The sequence below is a fragment of the Emydura macquarii genome, unplaced genomic scaffold, assembly GCF_026122565.2.
Source record: "Emydura macquarii macquarii isolate MOO-44397 ecotype Brisbane River unplaced genomic scaffold, CSIRO-AGI_Emac_v2 contig_2321, whole genome shotgun sequence".
NCBI lineage: Eukaryota > Metazoa > Chordata > Testudines > Chelidae > Emydura > Emydura macquarii.
The window spans coordinates 932486-952900 of record NW_027132458.1 but is presented as its reverse complement, the minus strand read 5'-3'; the positions used below and the strand labels follow the sequence as shown (position 1 = coordinate 952900).

The window sequence follows — 20415 nt, the reverse complement described above, 5'->3', positions numbered from 1 at the left end:
AGTTTTCTGATGCAAGAAATTGGAAAATAGAGATAGTGGAGATGGCTGTGCTGACTAGAAGGTGAAGTGCAAATATACAAGGAATGAGCATTAAACCCAAAGAGTAAATGGTGTTTGCATACCACAATCTGATGATCAGGTCAGATGTGGGGGCATGATTCTGTTCTCACAGTGGTGTAAATCAGGAGTCACTCCACTGAAATCAATAGAGTTAGACCAGTATAGGTGAGTAATGTAAGTAAGAGTTGCCCAAGAGAGAGGAAAATCAGGCCTGTGATCGCTAGTGGTCTGAGCACATGGCAGGGAGCTAGCAATTATTATTATCCATGATAGTAACCACTACATGCTATGAACTTTCTAGACAATCAAGAAGGTTGCTCTATGCCCTGAGGAGCTCACATATTATGGACAGACAGACAAGTGAACAGGAGTTAGGAAACAGGAACAACAGAAAAGGATTTTCTGAGGAGCAGATCTAACTTAGATCTGAGTGACCTTAAGCCAGGGGTGGGGAACCTTTTTTGTACCAAGGGCCTGATGAGTGTCTGCCGCCAAATTCCCCCCCACCGCCAAATGGGCCCGCGGGCCGGACCAAATGATTTTGCGGGCCTTATACGGCCCGCGGGCCGGACGTTCCCCACCCCTGCCTTAAGCCAATGGAGGATCAGTGTAATTAAGCTCTGCTCTGTCATCTCCCTTAGCCATTCCTCTCACACTCCCTCTGTTCCAACACGCTGTCTGCACGAAGTCAAGTCTGCACCACCTATGCCAGTTCTATGTCAGTGAAGCTTTCCTCAATGCAAGAGGAATGTTTTCTTGGCCATTTTTGTCTCAGTTTCCATCTACTTTGCATTGATGTAACAGACTGCAGAATGTAGCCCAGTGAGTTTTTCTATTTTCATCAATCCTCATGGCAAACAGTGGGTGAACAGATGTTGTGCCTGGATGGTAAATGTTCAGGATCATTTTGAAAATGCTCATTCTTGCACGGCTGCCTCCATTTTTCTTTCACAGGATGAACGTGGACTATGTTCTAGAGCAGTGGTTTTCAAACTTTTTGTATTGGGGACCCTTTTCACATAGCAAGCGTCTGAGTGCAACCCTCTTGCCCCTGTGGGCAGCTGCCCCTATGGGCTCCCAACCCGTTCACCCCTAGCACCTGCGGGCTTCCCTTCTGCCCTAACTCCTGCACTGTGCCCTCTTCACCCCTAGGTCCTGCAAAGCTCTCCTGCGCCCACCTGGTGAAACAGATCTGCATTCATGGGAAGGGCTGGTATTGCTGCTTGCTCCCACCTCAAAAGTTGCTACTCCACGCACCCCTAGGGGACTGTGAGGGGGGGGGAAGTGAGGAGCAATGTCAGGGCTCCCTGCATCCAGGTCACTTTCCCCTCTTGAGTTACATGAAGGGAGGGCAGAGAGCAGCAGCTCTTGATGCTCGCCTCATAGCACAGCTCAGGTGGGGAAAGTGGCCTGGATGCAGGGAGCCCTAGCATTGCTCCTCACTCAGTGGGGAGATAGCAGTATCTGTGTATCATCCTTCCCCCCGCCATGTTCCTCTGCCAGGAGGAAGCAGGAAGACTGACAGCCCTCACACCTGGCCAGGATCACGGCTCACGACTCCCACATAACCATATTGGGACCCCCTGAGGGGTCGTGACCCCTGTTTGAGAACCAGTGTTCTAGAGCGTATCCCCTGGAAACAGTGTCCATAGGCTGAGAGAAATGAACGCGTTTCAAGCCAGTCTTTTCGAATGTATATACTACTACTTTGCCCACTGAAGTCAATAGGATCCTTTCCAGTGATTCCACTGTGCTTTGGATCAGCCATAAAAGGGGTGGGTGATTTGTAGGAAATTATCTTCACAATAGTCATTTTCAGTGGTAATATCAGGAGTCTCTGTACACACCCTGTTGTGTGCAAAAATATACATACACAAGTGTGTGCCTACGTTGCTTTCATTGCAGACTTTGAGCCTCTTTTTGCAGAGGAAATGTCTCCTGTTTTGGGGGAGGCCAAATTCTTAATGTTCACCATTAAGTCAGTGACAAAACTGGTGTTAGCTTCAGTGGAAACAAGATTTGGTCTTTGGTGCTTTTTCCCTAAAATAATTTTTGAAGCTTGGTTTGCTGTATTTTGATTCTGTTAAATGTTATGTCTTGTTTTGTGAGCTGTGAACACATGTCTAAATGTTGATGTTGATTTTGTTTCCTAGCTCTCTAAAGAAATAAACTAAACACAGCTGCAGAGTACCACTTATATTAAAGAGTGTTTTCTCTTCTTTTTGCTTATTTTCTCAGCAAAATGTCTTTAGCTTGTGCTAGGCAGTGAAGAAAATCTTACAATAGTGAGATTTCAGCTACAGCAGTGAGGGAAAGTGGGTGAAAATAAGCTTCAGTGATTTCTTTGGAGTGGGCGTTTTTATGTTGAAAGATTCACTTTTCTTTTTAGACTCCCTTGGGATGCTTTCCAGGTGTACCCTGGATTATGAGGCCTCCCACTAGTGAAAACAAATAAAAGTTTATTGTTAAAAGTATTGATATTTGAGTGATAGCAAGTAGAAGAATTGGAAATAAGTGGTTACATAAAGAATAAAATCATAACATGCATTATAGAACCTGGACTTACTTAGACACTTACCTGTCTTACGGAGCAGTGCTCACCCAAAGTCCTTCCACCGTTTTACAGCCAGGTTTGGCTGTGACCCTCCATGCAACACACAAGCCACTCTGTCAGCTTGTCTTCTCAGTGAAAGACCCAGGTGCCTGTTTGCCCCCCATTTATATCAGAACAATCCATTGTCCTTATTCATAAAGAGGATGACCCCCGCAGGTTATTTCCATACCCCTTTCTTGTAGATTTCGCAATCTCTTTAGCAGCATGTGGTTCAATATGCAAATAGGCATACATGGGCACACACTGACTAGACAGGAAGTTAAGTGTCTGTAAGTCCCTGCCTAAAAGGAACCTATCTGAGACATGTCACCTTCTGGATACTGCCTTCAGAATGTAATTTTCAATATGGGCACATAACTCCTTAACTATTATCTGTACAGACATTTCTAGGTTAGTGTGCATATATCTGACCTCAGGGATCCCTGCAAAACTCTCTGCATCCTCTGTGCCCTCTGCCCAGTTTCTCAGTCACACCCATCAAATGATTCTACAAGCATCTCAGGCATTGTCATATCCAACTATTGGACAGTTCATTTGTGAAACCATGTTGGAGGCTGAAAAAAAGTAAATCCCCCATTGAGTCAATGAGAGTTTTGCCTCAGGGACTGTAGAGTCAGGGCGTAAAGGAATGCTCTGTTCAAATCTTCAGCTATTATTTTAAAAGTTTTTAATAGCCAAGTGAAGCCTGCTGTTCCTTTGAATCTAGAGAACTAAACATGCAATCCACACACTTCAGGATTCAGTACAGAAATAGTAACCAAGTTCAAATCCCTATTTTGTCCTTTCACTTCAGAGTAACTCTTCTCTGGTTTCAGCCGTACTAGACTTGATGGCGAAATTCGGACAGAGAAAACAGGTCTGTTAAAGTAGGTACCATCAGAATAACCAGTTTCAAATCTTCTACTGCCATCAGTTTGTATTTGATATTTAGACATGATGGGTGCTGAATAAGAATTTGAATAGAACAGAATTAAGCCTGTCCATCTGGATTCTGTTGACACTCTAATATAAACTCAGATCAGCAAAATATAGCCAGATATAGCTCTGACTGAGTTCTAGTGAATACTTGTGGAACCTGTGGCAACAAAGTGCCTCATGTGGACCAAGCAGAGAGCAGTCAGTGGCCATGTGGTTCTGAATAACAGCTGTGAAATAAACCAGTCATGTAATTTCTCTCCACTTTTGCTTGGCAAAGCTATGAGCAGCAGAGGTAGCCTGCATCGATCTGCAGACTCAAGAAGAATGAACTGCATCAATTTACAATGAGTTCTCCATTGGGAAGGTTATCTTCTCAGCCACAGATACTAGAAACTTAACTTTTTGTTCTTAAATGAAAGCTTAAATTCTACAAAAATTGATATTTAGGCCCTATGCTCACCAGGGAAATCTTCCTACTGACCAATGATAAGTGAGATTATATATGCACAAACTAAAAAGGCTGTGACCAGTCTAACAGGAGCAAGCAGTTTTAGTCTCTTCAGCTCATGCCTCTTTCAGAGCTAGCCTAGACTGACTATTATCAGGGCCAGAACTGTAAACAGACACCCACCTCCTTAAGTATTTTGTAGGCAGAGTTTCTTCTGATTAGGAATTTCGTCACAACCAACCAACCAACCAAATTCCTGGGTGAAGCAAGCAGAAGCAGTTTAGATTAAATCAAGGGGAACTAGAATGTGAACAGGGAATGAAAGATGCACAGAATATGGGGGAGAGATAGGACAACTTTTTTTTTCTTGGTAATGGAAAACTGACAAATTTTCCATAGGTGCAAAAAGTGTATCCCTTCTGTATGTAAGATGAAAACACATTGAATTTAGTCAGGTTGATAGACATAGTCACATACAGTTGCTTAGAGAGATTGCATGCTATGGCAGAAGCCCTTAAAAATCCTCATTTACCATCACAACACAGTTTATTACAGATATCGCCTGTCTAAGTATAGAGGGAAATTGTTGTTGTTGTAAATACTACTGTGCACTAACTGATGTTAAATGCTGACTTTTAATGTCAATCACTGTATATGTCTGATCTGTGTCTGCTGGAAAATGCCACTGGGTTTTGGATGGTCTGCATGACCTCCCCAATTGTTCAAAATTGCTTGTTTCTAAATAATTAAGTTAAGCCAGAATTTTGTAGTTCTGTTATAAATAATGTCTAAATACAACCCAGGCTGTAAATCAAAGGCAACAGAGTATATAGAAACACACTGTGTGACGTATCTGACTTTGTTTTGATTTTGAAAAAAATGTGTTGATCTCCATATATATGAATCTAAAAATGTAGCTGTCTTCTGAAATCTATTACTAATTGTTTAATTGCAAGTATTATGCTGTGGCACTACCTATAAAATACCTTCTTTCTTCCCAAATTTCTTCAAGTTCCCATGCCAGCATTAAATTGCTGATATAAGGCTGAATGTTATTCCTCCTATCACATAAAAAGAGATAGATGACTCCATCTGTTTGTCATTAACATTATATGGTGCAATATACAATGTTAACATGTCAGGAATTTCAAACAAGGGGCAGATTATTTTGTATCCTTTCAATACAGTCCATTACTATAAGTCACTGCAACTTAAAGCAAACCACCATTTGGTGTATTGTGCCACGTATTGTAAACTTGATGGAATGCATGCATCCCAGTGTGTTGTAACTGCTATATAAGTGGTCTGTTCTTATGGCTAAAATGCTAATATAAACAGAAATTCATTCATAATTTAGTATATTTAAAACAGTGAGAAATATAGGGAAGGAGGAGCATTTTGTTAAAATCCACATTATTGATGAATCCCAGGGGAAACAGAAATGTACTAAGTAGGCTAATTATAAGAGGAATCAGGGTATCAAACTATTAAAAATTCTGGGTTAGTTCTGGTTCAGGTTCACCAATATTTTCTAACCATTCAGTTCTGGTTCAGACACTAACTTAGAATGATGGTTCAGTAACCATTTCGGCCACTTTGAACCAGCTCAGATACATTTCCTGCAGATTACATTTCCTCACACTCTTATGCTTGCATTGTAACTCCTAGCAAAAGAATACGATAAATATTTCTTTCACTGTAGAACATTTTTTTGTTTTTTAAACAAGTTATTTGCATGCACTAACAAACATCCTCCAGAATTCTGTCAATCATATTTGACCACTGAGGTGACAAAATGAATTTCAGCCCATAAAATGCCCTTTCTACGATAACTTGCATAGCAGAAACAAGCTCTCAGTGGGGGGAGCGAGGTGTTCTGGAAGTTGTAGTTCCCTTCTATGGGCAGTCTTCTACCTGGATATAAAAGACAGGATAACTACCAATCCCAGAACTTCTCTCTCCCCCGCCTCCCTTTCTTCTCATCTCCTTTAATGGCTTTCTGGGAAGTGTAATTTCTGCGCCCCTTCCCTCCCGGGGTGGAGCAAAGAGAGACCCTCCCTCAGCACCTGATCATTGAACTTCTGATTTTGAACAAGTTACAAGTTTTTGGTTTTTTGGGTTTGGTAGCAGTTCAGGTTCAATGTGACTCAGAGATTTTCAGTTCGGTTTCAGTTTGGCTCAACTCAAAAACGCTCTCTGAACCGGTTTTCAGGTTTGGTTCAACTCCCTGTGAGGAATACAATGCATGGAGAGTCATTTAAATGTTTTGCTTAAAAAAGAAGAGGCCAAAAACCTGAAGTCCTTATCTGGCTCATATTCAGACTAAACACCCATTGAAATCAGTGGAAACTGTAGGTGCTCAGCCCCTCTCAGCATTTGTCCCAAACATTATATAAAGCATTAAAGCATTTCAAAGAAAATATAACACAGTGGATCCTGTTCAGCAGGCATAACAGAACAGGACAGCAGCATGAAGCCAAGAAAGGATTCCACATCCGGAAATACATGCCAGCTAACACCAATTCACATCTTTTAACTATTATATATCATAAAACAGGCTATAAAAATATATGTATAATGTGTTGTATAGATATAAAAATACAGATATAATAGAAATTAGACATAATCTGGCATCTATTGTTTAGAATAATTGAAACATATCCCACAGAATGTGTTGGCTGGACAGTCTCCCAATTCAATGGGTGCACCACTCACCTGGAAGCCAATCACATGGATTTCAATGTGGTAGCTCCTGTCAGTTTCCAACTTAAGAAAGTCAGCAGCAGCACCTTCTCCTCCCCGTAGCCCAGCACAGAACACAAAATTAACAGCAAATTACTTACTCTTGAAAAAGATATTACAAGATCCTCATCCATCAGTTAAAGAACTGTATAGGTTGCAAATCCTACTTCATTCTGTAGATATCACACAACATAAAATCCCCCTGCATATTCAGTAAATTATTGGGTTGCTTGGTGTGCACAATAAAGATTTTGATAAGGGCAATTTCCCTGCCTCTTCCTACCAGTTGGATCCTGGATTTTTAAAAGATGCACAGTGAATGGAACCAAAGGGACTGGGGTCATGGTGGCATTGTCAGCAATTGCATTGGACGAGAGAAAGGTATTTCAGGAAAAGAATGGTAAACATAGCTGGTCCTACTACTGCCACTTTCTCCTGCAGGATTTTGATTTCCACTTTATTTTGGTGAAAAGACACTATCTTAACACACTGCTAGATATTCAAAGGTCTAATTTAAAATCTAGGATGCTCCGAGAATGGCTGCTTGAGAAATTGTAATCTATTTTTAGATTAAATGAGGATGTATGTTTATTGTCATAGCAAGAAGCAAATAAAAACTGAACCCTGAAGGCTTTTTCTGTCAATGAGGTGTTTGAGTAGGACAAGTGATGATTACATTTGATGGGTGGGTGCTACGTTGAGTGGAACGTTTCAGAAAGGGGTCAGAACTGGAAGTGAAGGGTTTAAATCAGTGCCATGAGACAACAAAGAAGCTAATAAAAATAGTTTTGTTTAAATAGAGAAATGTTCGCTTAAAAGAGGAGTGAAAGAACCTGTGATATCACAGTTATATCTGGAATGAGAGCTCCAGATTTCTTTCCACTTTTCTAGCTAGATCCTCGGTCGATGTAATTAATATAGCATCACTGATTTCAGCAGAGCTCTGGTGAAGTACATTAGCTGAGGATCTGGCCTTTAAGGTCTTAGTTGTTGAGTTTACTCATCTGTAAAATAGATATAATAATCCCTTGATTGCTGGGGTATTGCATTGCCTACTTAATCATCATTAAGCACTTTGAGGTCTTCAAATACGGTATGTAAGTGCAAAGTATTACAGATTTTTATCAAATCCACAAAAATGCAGTTACCACAGGATGTGGAAAATAACCCAGCAAGCCTATACAAGATTTTACTCTCCAATTCCCTAAGATAATTATATTGAGGCTTCTTATTTCTAGTTCACTGAGTTTTCGTTAATTAAACAATACTATAGTTACATACCACAATGTAGTATTGCGAGCTAGACTGTATGTTTGTTAGAGCATCCTGTACAAAGCAGAGAGACCATGAGACTGGATCCACCATCATTTCCCTGGCAATACAAAATAGTGACTGGATCTGAGCAAATAAACTTTCATAGTGAAAAATTCATTCATTACATTCAGCATCTTTTTGTGTTCAAGATTGCCCACAAGCAGTTCACATTTACATTCAGAATTATTCATCACATAGCTGTGTGAATAACACTTGGGCTGTACATAGTTAATGAGTAATTCATTATGAGCATATCCCATTTGAAATTGGAGCAGTTGATTAGTTGTGATTGGACACACAGGGCCAGAGTCCGACACCCTTAGTCTCACTGATTAGCGCTTTACTCTAGTTACACCAGGGCAAACTCCATTCCACTGTAACCGGTTTAAATTGCGCTTAAAAGAGCATTTAAATTTAGCATTACGCTAAATAGATTTAAGCACAATTTAAACTTGTTGAATTAGGGGTTTGCTCAGTGTAATTAGATCAATTTTAGTTATTCAAGTCCAAGTCTTTTCATATAGACAAGGCCCCAGCATAGTATTGGTTTTGTTCCCTGCTTAGGTGAGCATAATTCTGAGTCATGGTTTTGGCGTGAGTAGTCATGTTTATGAAATTAAAATCCCCTTTTTGTGAATGATCTCTAATATTCTCTTCAAATTTGCTTTTTCCAGAAAACATTTTTCCTCATAGACTCACTTGCTAGAATATCCATAGAAAGGAAACACAACGAAGAGTTAGGAAAGCACAGTCAATGTCACTTCAGATTTTTTTATCCCAGCAAATGCTTCCGGGAAAATGTTTGAGATACTTGCTCAGCTTTAATAATGACACAAACTATTTTGGGATTTCTGCAGCCCTGACACGCCCTTCCTGCCCCCAGATGCCCCAGTATGCCCCTATGCCAGGACTTGCAAGGGGTCCTCTGAAGACAGCCTTACCTCTGCCTTCCTCAGTTCCAGCACTGAGGAAACCTTCCCAAGGCCAGATCTGAGGCTGTCAGAGCCTCTTTTCATCTCTCTGGCCTTTCTTTTACCCAGCATAAAGGGGCCAGAGTGGAGGTGATCATTTTGCCTATTGTGTCTAGATGCTAAAATACAGTTAAATAAGAGTAGGATGAGAAATAAAACAAAAGTGACTGGCACATTCCTAGAATTCAGCCAGATGTGCTTGGAATATTTTTTTAATCCTCATTTTAGCTTCCAGATAAAAACAGGAGAAGTTATCAAGTGATGAATAAACTACCCATTTTTCCATTCTTTATTTTATTTTTTTTTTGGGGGGGAGAACAAAGAACAAAATTGATATATTTTATCTCCCATGAAAATATTCAGGTAAATAAAAATACTTCTGTTCATCCCATATAAATACATTTCAAAATATGTGCAGAGAATATTAACCCCTCATTTGGACTTTGTCAGAGTGGTTTTAAAAAATTGATTTCACACTGACAGTCATTCATATAGCTTATTCACAAACCAGGGTTCACTAGCCTTCGCTCTCCAATCATGTTAGAGCATTGAGCTTTAGAAAGTGTACATTTGTTTTCATTCAGTGATAGGAGGCATTGTGTGTGGCTAGTGTTACTTTTGCCTCTTCAATCAGTTAAGAACCACACTGTTTTATTAATTTGTTGGAAGCTCCCAATGAACCAGTCTGTGCATAGAAAAAGCAGTGCCATTCTAATACAGTCAGTCAGCTCTGTCCATCAAAAGACAGCTGTAATTATTCATCAGGAACTATATCAAGAGAGAAAACTGGAGTGAGAATGTAAGTGCCTGATATTTCCTTTTCTAATGACATTCTTACGGCAGATGCCAATAGACAGGATTTTTCAGGAAGAGAGTAGACTCATCACAGCAAAGTGTCTAAAAATTTCTGTCCATACTGTAACCTGAGTTTCCAATATATGTAGTATTGTACTAAGATTCTACAGTGATTTGCACCTTGCAACTATCAAAGAAGGAAAAAGTATATGCTGGTCACATAACTGAATGACATGTTTGGTTATAGTGCCACCTGTTGATAATTTTATTTATTGCACTGAATTAAGGTAGAAGTACTTTGGAAAATTACTCCAGTGTGAAAAGTTCCAGAGGGGTAGCCATGTTAGTCTGTATGCAGCAAAAACAACGAGAGTCCTTTCGAAAGCTTATGCCTGCAGAAATTAAATCTGTTAGTCTTTAAAGTGCTACAGGATGCTCGTTGCTTTTACTCCAGTATGGAGTCCCTTTGTATGGTCTGTTTTGTTTTCATCTCAGGACACACTTCTCTTCCCCTTTCTTCCTGCACTGGACATGAATGATGACTCCTTTTTTGTCTATAGCCTTCTGGGTTTCTAGTGCTTGCACCAGTGATTTTTATCTGTTCACAATTTCAATTATCCCCCTGGTTATCTGAATAAAACACAATCTTATTACCTAGCATCTAACACCGATCTAAAACTGACATCAGCCACAAGAAATAGCTGCACCAGGGCTTTTTAGAATGCACTCAGCTCCATTTAATTGAAACCTCTCCCGGTACAAAGAATAAATGGAGCTTTGAATGAAGCAGCGTGAAGTGTGGTTCGACAGCAAGCTGTTAGACCTCTGCTGGCCACGCTTCCCTCCTTGGATTGGAATGCTGAATTAAGGTATTTGGACATGATGGATGGACTTGTTCTCTTTTGAGCTCTGCATGATTTTCTTCTAGCGTGGAGCCCTTTGGGATGTCACATGGCATCACCAATGGGAGGAAGAGAAGGAATAGCTCCAGCAAGCCCAAAGAGCCTACCTAAGGAGCAGAGAAGGGATGAAGGTGGCCTGAGACTGGGCTGGGCTGGGGCATCTTTCTCCCTCCAGCTCGTGGTGGGGGTTTCCTGGGGAGCAGTGGTAGTGGTTGCACAGCACCAGCGTCGTCCTCTTCCTGGAGGCAGCACAAGCAGTTTCCTCAGACCACTCTGCCAGGCCTTCTCTCCCCTCCTGTGGGTTGGTGTGTCCTGGAGCTCCTGCGGGGCCAGAAGTGCCTTCTTCGTCTTGCTCTTTTGCGGGGCTCGTTGGGGACACCAGCAGCAGCTGCCTCATAATGAGGCTCCTATGGGGGTTGTGGTCCCCTTTCCTCTCCTGCTCATCATCAGCTGTCTCTGGCTCCTCCAGAATGGCAGAAGTGATGTCCCTCAGGCATTTCTTGCACTGGCTCTGGACATTTGTAGAACTGCCCTTGCCTTAACGTTCTATGGCCAACCAATTCACTGCTGTGCTCAAATGCAAATACAGGAGCAGGGCAAGATCACAGGAGACAAAGAAAATTCAGGGGCAGTGAAAAATAAGTTAATACTTTTCATCTTTTGTTAGTGCAGTCTTGTGGTTTTGTATTTATTCCCAACTGAATTTATCTGACTCTGGTTCCAAGTTGCCCTGAAAGGAGATGCTTTGGTCTGAACTCTAGATATTCCAAATATACAGGTGAAAAATTAAATGTCTGTATATAATGGCTTCACTTTGCCACAAAAGTCCACTGACATGATTGAGATTGAAAAATTCTGCACGTAGTTCCTTGCAGATTGGAAGCCTCAAGTTCTTTGAGTGTTTGCTCATGTCCATTCCCAAATTAGGTGTGTGTGAGTGTCACATGCACCGGTGCCGGACAACGTTTTCCCCTAGTGGTACCCATAGGAGCCAACTCTATCGCCCCCTGAAGCGGCACGCACATGTACCTGCATATAGACACTGCTGGCTCCCCCTTCCTTTAAGTTCCTTTTTGCCACCAGTGATGGTGCTGGAACATCTCTTGCCTTTGCAAGTTCTCTGGCTAAAACCTAGTGGCTTATTCATTGTTCTAGTATACATAGTTAATAGTTTAGTTATAGTTAGTTCCAGTTTGTTAGTTGTTAGAATCCTAGGGTCGGGGCATGCCCCATTCCCTGGGATTTAAACCCTGAGCTTCGTGTAAGAAGCCTATGCCGAGGAGCAACCCGCATCAAAGTTGTTTAAAGTGTCTGAGAAGCACCCGTCCATGAGAGGTGCAAAATCTGTAAAAGTTTTCCCCTCGGACTAAGAAAGAACGAGACATTCATCTCAAAGCCATCCTGATGGAGTTGGCACTTAAATCGGTGTCGGAGCCCGGCAGATCGGATTTGGCACCGAGGACGATGGCGTCGGCGCACAATGCTCCTCCAGCACCCTCTTCCTCGTGTCAGCACCATTCACCATCTCCAGTACCAAAGAAGAGGCCAAAGAAGTCTCGCATGGAGCAGGAATGCTCCCCTGCGGCAAAGACTAAAGGGGACCAGGTGAGACCCGTGTCGGGCTGCCAATCCTCCTCACCTCAGAAGGGTCCCTTGCCACGACGAATGTCGACCCCGGCACCAGGCCCTCCACCGACTCCGGGTAGTGGGAGAAGCCCTCACTGCCAGGTGGTGCCATTGACCCCAGAGGCTTTCCAGGCAATGAAAGACCTCCTGGCATTGCCTGTGCCACCGACGCTGAGGGAAGTCAGGCCGCACCGAGAGTCAGCACCAGCATCAACGGGCAACATATCGCGGGACAAATCTGACCGACAGTCCCCATCTTCGAGTCACCATTCACCAGTGCCCAGGCAGTCCCCAGAGTTGAGACCATGCTCTCTGGGTCAAGACAGTGTCAGACTGGGCTCCCGCCGTCCATCTCCAGAGGACTGGCACTGAGTGGAACACCGCCATGGAGCTGCAGAGCAACACAGGTCACCGGATTCACAGCACGTCTCCCCGGCACTGCGGCCTCGTTTGCCTAGTCTGTATAAAAAAAACAAAGGACAAGAGCAGGTCCCAGCACGCCCATCGCTCGGTCTCTCCGCACCACTCTCTGGAGCTGCAGCATCAGCGCATTCCTCACAGCACTGTGAGATATTCAGCCTCGGTGCCTCCCTGGCCATCGGACAGCGACACCTCCTCCTTGGGCAGCGAGAAGGTTATTCATACAAGGCAGACTGCGACACTGATGCCCGGATTCCCAGTGGGAATGTGGCCACAGGGTCAATGGCCTGGACCGTGGACTTCCTGGTAGGGGTTTCCCTGGAGGATTCCGCAGTCCGGTTCCAGGAGAGGAACATCGGTACACAGTCCTCCATCCCTCAGAGTTCAGCACTGGACCTGGACAAGGAGACCGACCGTGAGGGTTCACGCGCCTCAATCCCACCCCTCCCAAAGCAGAGGCCCCTCCCCCAAAGCAACTATCAGCCTCCTCATCGTCGTCACCGGATGAGGCAGTCGTGGGTCCTTCAACAGCGGTACCACTAAACTATTTTAGGGCACACCAGGACATGCTGAAAACGGTCACCACCAACCTGGGTCTTAAAATTGAGGAGTTGACGAGCCAGTGGACAAGCTCTTTGGAATGCTGGCCTTGGTGGCTCCCACTAGAGTGGCCCTCCCAGTCCATGAAGGGGTGGTTGAATTAGCCAAGGCACTGTGGCAAACCCTGGCCTCCCATCCCGCCCCCCCATTTCCCCTCCCCACGCCTTAAAAATATAATTTTGCTTTGAAGAGCTGGAGGCTGTCTACAGGAGCTGAGTTAGGGCCCTCATGTATTATGCCGACCATTGTAAACCATCTGTCTTGGTAGTGAACAAAACTGTTTTTTTGTTTATTTACTTTTTTACTTAATCCGTGAAGATTGTACAGGAAAGATACAATTTCTTAGCTTGTTAGCTTGTCTCCAAATGACCACGCACATAGTTTTGCCAGTGCAGCAGTGTTGATTTAAGAGTTTGATTTTTTTTGCCACTATGACTTATTTTGTTCGGAGAACTGGTGTAAATTATACTTTCAAAAGCACTCTTTTGACACTATAAGCAGAGTCTATACTAGGAGGATTTACTAGTATATCTATGCTGGTATACCTGTACTAATAAACCCATTCTAGTGTAGACAAGACCTCAGTAGCTAAGAGACAAGGCACTCAAGATACTAGAGTGATATGTTCAGTATGAAAACCTAGCTAGAAGGACATTTATCTTAAGTGAATAAAGAACAGGAATCAGCACCAAATATTTTGAATTCTATTCTATATATAGGTTATTTTACAACTCTCATCACTATAGCATCTGAGACCCTTCCAGTAGTTCATTAAGCAGTGTGACAGTATTTTACCTACCTCCATATATGGTTATTCACAGTTACCAGCTGCTTCCCCAAAATATTTGTGCCTTATTGTAAATAAACTTCATACAAACTGGACCCTTAGTTTAATTAATATTTTGGTGCTTCCCCCACCTCCCTGCCCCCCCCAGCTGCAGCTGCTTAGATATCATTATTTGGGGATTTATAGAGTAGTTTAAATTGCTTCAGACTATACATCTGTTTCTATGATTTTATTCTTAATATTTGTATTTTCATTTAGGATCTAGCAATAAGTGAATTTAGTGAAATGAAATAATATTACACAAAATACTGTGATGACAATCCTTTTGACTGAATAAAATGAGAGCTTAGTTAGTTCTTTTCTTGCTGCAAGGCTGATGTAATATGTTTTTACTTTAAAGCAGATGAGTTGATGATGCCTGGTGTATCTCTAAACTCCCACCATTATTGATGCTTATCATTCCTGTGTTGTTTATTTTTATGTATCAGGAATTCATAGAATCATACGGTTAGAAGGGACTGCAAGGGTCATCTACTCTAACTCCCACATAATATTTGGTGTGATGGAGATTATCCAATAAAAAACAATCGTAAAACTGCAAAGATAAGCTCTCTCAAAGAAAATTACATATTTTCTTAGATATGCAAGTACTCTGTAGATTTAGTATTTTAATAATACCTTTTCTGTGCTGTCCCCTATGAATGAAACGACTTGCTGGTCCCAGTTTGTACAAGTACCACCCACTCCTCATTCAAATACTTTCTGAAAACTCACTGCTTCTTGTGAAAACTTAATAACAATAGTAAATATATATTAGCTATAGATAATATACATTATCTCCTCTTCTGGATTTCCCAGTGTCTCTTGCCTTCTATAAGCCATTTAGATGATAAGTGTTCCTGAGCAGAGATTCTCATCATCATTTTTGTCTTGAGTGATGCCAAGCCTGTTGTCAGCACTAAATAAATAAGAACAACAACTTGGCATTTACAGTACATAGAATCTTTCATCCAAAGGTCTCAAAGCATATTACAAATAGTCACTGAGCCTAATTAGTTATAAAGGCAGGAAGTAAGGTAGTCCCCATTTTACAATTGAGTAAATTGAACCACAAAGGGCATCATGTACTCCTTGTATCTGGTAGGTTGCAGGGCTGCTACTCACAGATCATGCTTTGGTACCAGATTTGAACTGTCTACAGCGCATCCATCATGGAGAGAGGTACCAGGGATAAAGCATGTTACACATTGCATCACCTAGTGACTGAACATTATAATATGGTTTTAGCATTCTGTCACAAAGGGGTTTAAAGCTTTCCCAAGTTCACACAGCAAGTTAGTGACAGAGCTTGTTATGGATCCCATATCACCTGACTTCCTACCAGAATGCAATGAAATTAAAATAACGGTACAATTTTGAAGAGTACAATGAAATCAAATTACAAAGGAAAACTCTACACCAAAAGCAGTTTGTATAATTGTTGGTACCATGCTTTAATAATGGAACTTTTGAAATAAGTCAAGGGCATTGATCCTCAGATGGTTTAAACCAGATGATGATCTGGTCCAAGGTCTAAAATAGCTTAAACATAGTTGTGTCTTTTGAAATTGAGTGGGATTTGAAGGTCTAATGTTGTTTTTTGTTAAAGGTTAAAGTGATTCGTAGTAATTACTCTTTCTGATAAACTATATTTTCCCCCTGTTATCTGTAAAGGTCTTTTTGGCCATGGAGTAAATGACTGACTGACTTCAGGGGAGACCGTGCCACTGACTGCATAAAGTGCTTTCATGCACAAAGTAAATGCACACGAAACTGAATACTCCAGTGCATCATGCTAGAACTTGTGGCTCTGCATTGGCAGAGTTAACAATATTACTAGACCATTACAATGTTATGTAAGGGTCAACTCTAGGACAATAATTCTGGTGTTTTCCCAGATCCTCAGGAGTCCTGAAGCCCCACTAATCCTCCTTGCTTGGTTCAGTGCATTTTTACACATTCCCTTATGAAATCATAGAACTAAGCCAAGAGTACTGAGTGATTCACAATTAATGCCTTTGGTCTGGGAGAATCCCTGGCTGGCACAGGGACGCTTCTGGCAGGAGGGGGCATAGCCAGAGAAGCACCACTTGGCAATCTCTAGTCAGCATAGTGGCCCCTCTGGGGTTGCTACAAGCCAATAGGACTTAGACCAGCACTGGTGCTGCCCCAGGGACCAACTGGAGTTGTGGGGAAGGAAACTAATATAGCTTAAAGTAAAATTTGCCATCTCTTTCATCCTCAGCTGTGTGAAGCAGACCTCTGATGCAGTTGAGAGTCTGGCCCTTTCAGATTAACTACTTTGGTCAAGTATTTGTACGTTGAACATTAGTGGAAACATACAGAGCCCTAAAAATGTTGCCATTCTCTGTATAAAGATACTGCACAACTTCAAAGCAAACCCTTTAATTTGACACAGGAAGACAATCCCTTACTGACAGAGATTTTAGTCCATAACTGAACTGGAAAAAGTAGACTGCCATTTGAAAATGCAGTATCTATGCCACTCAGGCAGTCTAAGAATATTCTGTAATTGGAAGCAAAATTATCTGTTAAAAAATTGTGTAGCTAAATGGCATCGATTGATAATGGACAACATTTTCAAACTCAAGTTCTTGAAATTAGGTTTCTTTATCCAATTTCTACACCTAAACAAGTGGCCTGATTCATAGAAATGCTGAGCATCCACAAATCCCTGTGCAATCAGTGGGAGCTGCAGGTGCTCAGCATCTCTGAAAATCAGGCAAAATGTAGATGCCTGAATATAGAGCCAGAAACCTAATGTTAGGCACTCAAGTTCTAAACTTTCGAGCAGAGAGCCTTGATGTATCCCACCAGCCCCCCCCCCTCCCCCCCCTCCCCCCCCCCAAGAAATGATTGTTTAAAAGCAAGAGGGTATGCATCTTTATATTTCATTTTGTTTTCTCATTTGGTTCGTTGGACACTCACTCTACCCCCACTGCTGTGTAATGTCACACGAACTAAAATGGCTGACATGCTTATATGGTTCCCAAAGAAAACACTTTCCCCACAGATATGGAATCACTGTTCCATCTCAGTAGTGCCTTGTCACATAACTTACATTACCTTTGAATGATCCGCTATAACGGACCCTGTGTTAGAAATGGGTAGCAAACACAGTATAAGAGTTTGTGGAATCCATTGATTGGGTGCAATAAAACTGCTCTGCTCTTGGTATTCCCTGGCAGGCAGAAGAATCCAAGAATTAAAGCTGCTTGAGTTGCAAGTTTATTTTGGTTTCTCTGGGGAGAGAGGTGGAGTTCACTGGGGTTTTTTGTTACTCTTAAATTTGGTGCCACCGTTAGCTAGTTAGGGAGTAATACACCAGAATGTTCTGTATCACTGCCATGGGCTCATCCCTGGCTAACCTGGAAGTGGACTGATTCTTTCAAGCAGCACTCCCAGACTGACAATTCCTCCTGCTTCACCTTGGTAACCACTATCCATCTTGTGCCTAGTAATACAACAATTCCCTGCCTTCCTCATAGGAAGCAATAGCATTTTAAATGCATGGAAACAGGCTGTCCAAACCCTAAAACGTTGTTTTGAACTAATGAAAATCCATTCCCAGGCTAATTTCATTCCTTGCACCTCTCTGACATGCACTTACGCGAGTATCAGAATGTTACTGTTTACTGCTAATTAGAATTAATATTTCAATAGTTGACTACTACCATTTTTAGATAACGTTCTTTGAATTTTATCTCAACAGCGGTCTCAGTCTGCATTCTCACTGACTAGTGAAGATACACCACGCAAAGATCTGGACCTCACATCGTCTATGCCCGAGATTCTTTGGAGGCAGCAGAAAGGCCAAATCAGGAGACAGAGGGAACACAAACAGTCTGCGTTACCCAGCTGGAAAAGTGTGGACAGACTGAATGAAACAAGTAAATATTTATAGTACCAGTCTGACACTTCCTTCTGTTTTTCCTGTTGAACAAATTATACGTGAAGTAAGGATCCAGTCCTGCTCCTATTGAAGTCAGTGGCAAAGCTCCCATTCACGTCACTGACAGCAGGGTCAAGCACTAGATGTTAAAAAAATAAAGCCTGCACTAACTTTGTGAAGCCTAATATGACAATAATAATCAAGCTATGGCACTAATTATTGTACTATTAGTTTTTCCCAAATAAGGGCTTCAGAATTTGGCCTTGGTGCATAAAATAGCAATAAAGTAATAGTAAACGGTGTTTAGTGCTGTGTGAACTTCTGCTCCAAATAACCTCTTGTCATTCACCTAGAAAGTGTTATTTTTATGAGTTGGATTCCTGTCCAAGGCCTGGGTTCAGCAAAGCATGTGCTTAAATTTAAGCACCTGCCTAAGTCCCACTGAAGTGAACTACACAGTAGTTTAGTACTTAACCACAGCTTAGTGACAAGTTTATACAATTTCTTTCTCTGGGTCCCATGCTCAGACTAGTTCCTGTTTGTCATCTGAGTTAACAGCTGAGATAAAACACAGGTGTCCTGTAGAGGCTATATTATATTTAATAACCATGGCATTAACTTGTGCAGTAAGCCTGCCTCCGCTGGTAAGCAGCTTTTTATTAAAACACACAAAATCCAAGATGATCTCAACCAGTAGCTTAGCATGGTAGCAGTAAACACCAACGGTGTGATTTGCCACTGTCATGCACCTTGATTAGTTATTTAGACCTGTGAAAAATGAGGATAAAACTCAACCCCTCTAAATTAGTAGTGTTTACGTCTACTTTGCAACTACTTTGTACCAATATAAATGACTGCACAAGGGGCCAGGCAGCACAGAAACAGGCTCTGAATTTTCATATACCAATTTAAATGACCAATTCCACAGTGAGCTCATTTCTTTGACCATTCTCATTTTCACATACATAATTCATAATGGAAGGCACCTGTGACTTTGCAGTTTGTGCCTAATGTTTTTTGTTCCGTCAGGCAAGTGCCCTTTGATTTATATCCAAGAGGTTTGTAATAAGCAGCATTTGACATCATTAGCTGGAGGTATAAAGCCAATGTTGCTTTTTGTAAGTAACTTCTTTGTAGATTGTTGCCTTCTCCCTGCTAATCAGTTAACATACTTCATTTTCTAATCAACTAAAATAAATTTTGACAAATTCAGCTTTGCCGCAGGCAGGCAGCTACTTAACACAAATGAGTATGAATTTGGTATGTGTTTGGGGACAATGGGCAGAAACACTGCTAGATTGTACTGATGCGGAATTTAACTAGGCATTTATTTGGCGTACAGCAAAGCTACGCAGAGTTGATTAGATTCAAGTGTAGCCGGTGGATATAGGCCATATCACAAATCCAAAATTACACACCAAAGCTCTTCCTTTATATACATTTACAAATAATATTGCATTTACTATTCATTTTCATCCCATGTTTTGGGATTGGCATGGTCACTTTGTAGGAACCAATCCCTGTACAGCACACCCTGTCCCTGCACAACTGACTCATTACTTCATTTTACCTTCCAGGCTTATTCATTGTTATCTTGTCCATTGTAAATGGTTACCTGCATGTTCCCCCTTATCCTAGATAGTACAGACATTCTGTTTCTAGCCTGCTGATTCATTTACCTTCCTAATCCTATCTACCAAGAAATGAGGCTTTACCCATGTTCAGTCACTCATGTCAAGCCAGGACTACATTCCACTGCTTTTGTTTTTCTTTTTTATATTAGCATTTGTTTTATTTTTATTATATTTTTTATTTTTGTGCTTTCGGTTTTAAATTTATTACCCAGCAACACACTTTTAAGACCATGTTAGTTGAATTACTATTAACACTAGGCTTAAAGTACAAACCAGGGGACAGAAGCTCACCTCTTATGGTATAGCCCACTAGGATGTAATTTTACATCCTAAGCTTGCTATGCCTTTAAAGCAATTTTTGTCATTTTAATTTTGCTTTTATTTTAATTACATTATAAAAAAACTTGTACAAAATATTTAAAAAATTATTTATTACCACAGGCTATTTAGTTATGAAACAGAATGTATGCTAATTAAAATAACATTCCCTGGGTCCGTACCAGAAATGATCCTTTTTAGCCACCACACAATACTTGTTATTACCAGCATAGACAGTTTTTTACGTTAGCCGCATCCCAGTGTCTCATACATACTATGCAATTTGGAGACTGTTCTCCCAGAGTGAACCCACA

At 41.5% G+C, this 20415-nt stretch overlaps 1 protein-coding gene across 4 annotated transcripts in view; it reads left to right on the top strand.

Moving 5' to 3' along the window:
- MYRIP (myosin VIIA and Rab interacting protein) overlaps nt 1-20415 on the top strand; it is a 338330-nt gene that overhangs the window by 270901 nt on the left and 47014 nt on the right. For all 4 annotated transcript variants that reach the window (XM_067560853.1, XM_067560851.1, XM_067560850.1 and 1 more), the window contains one exon: nt 17970-18147. In XM_067560853.1, the coding sequence (XP_067416954.1) occupies nt 17970-18147 (178 nt within the window). The remainder of the gene's footprint in view (nt 1-17969; nt 18148-20415) is intronic.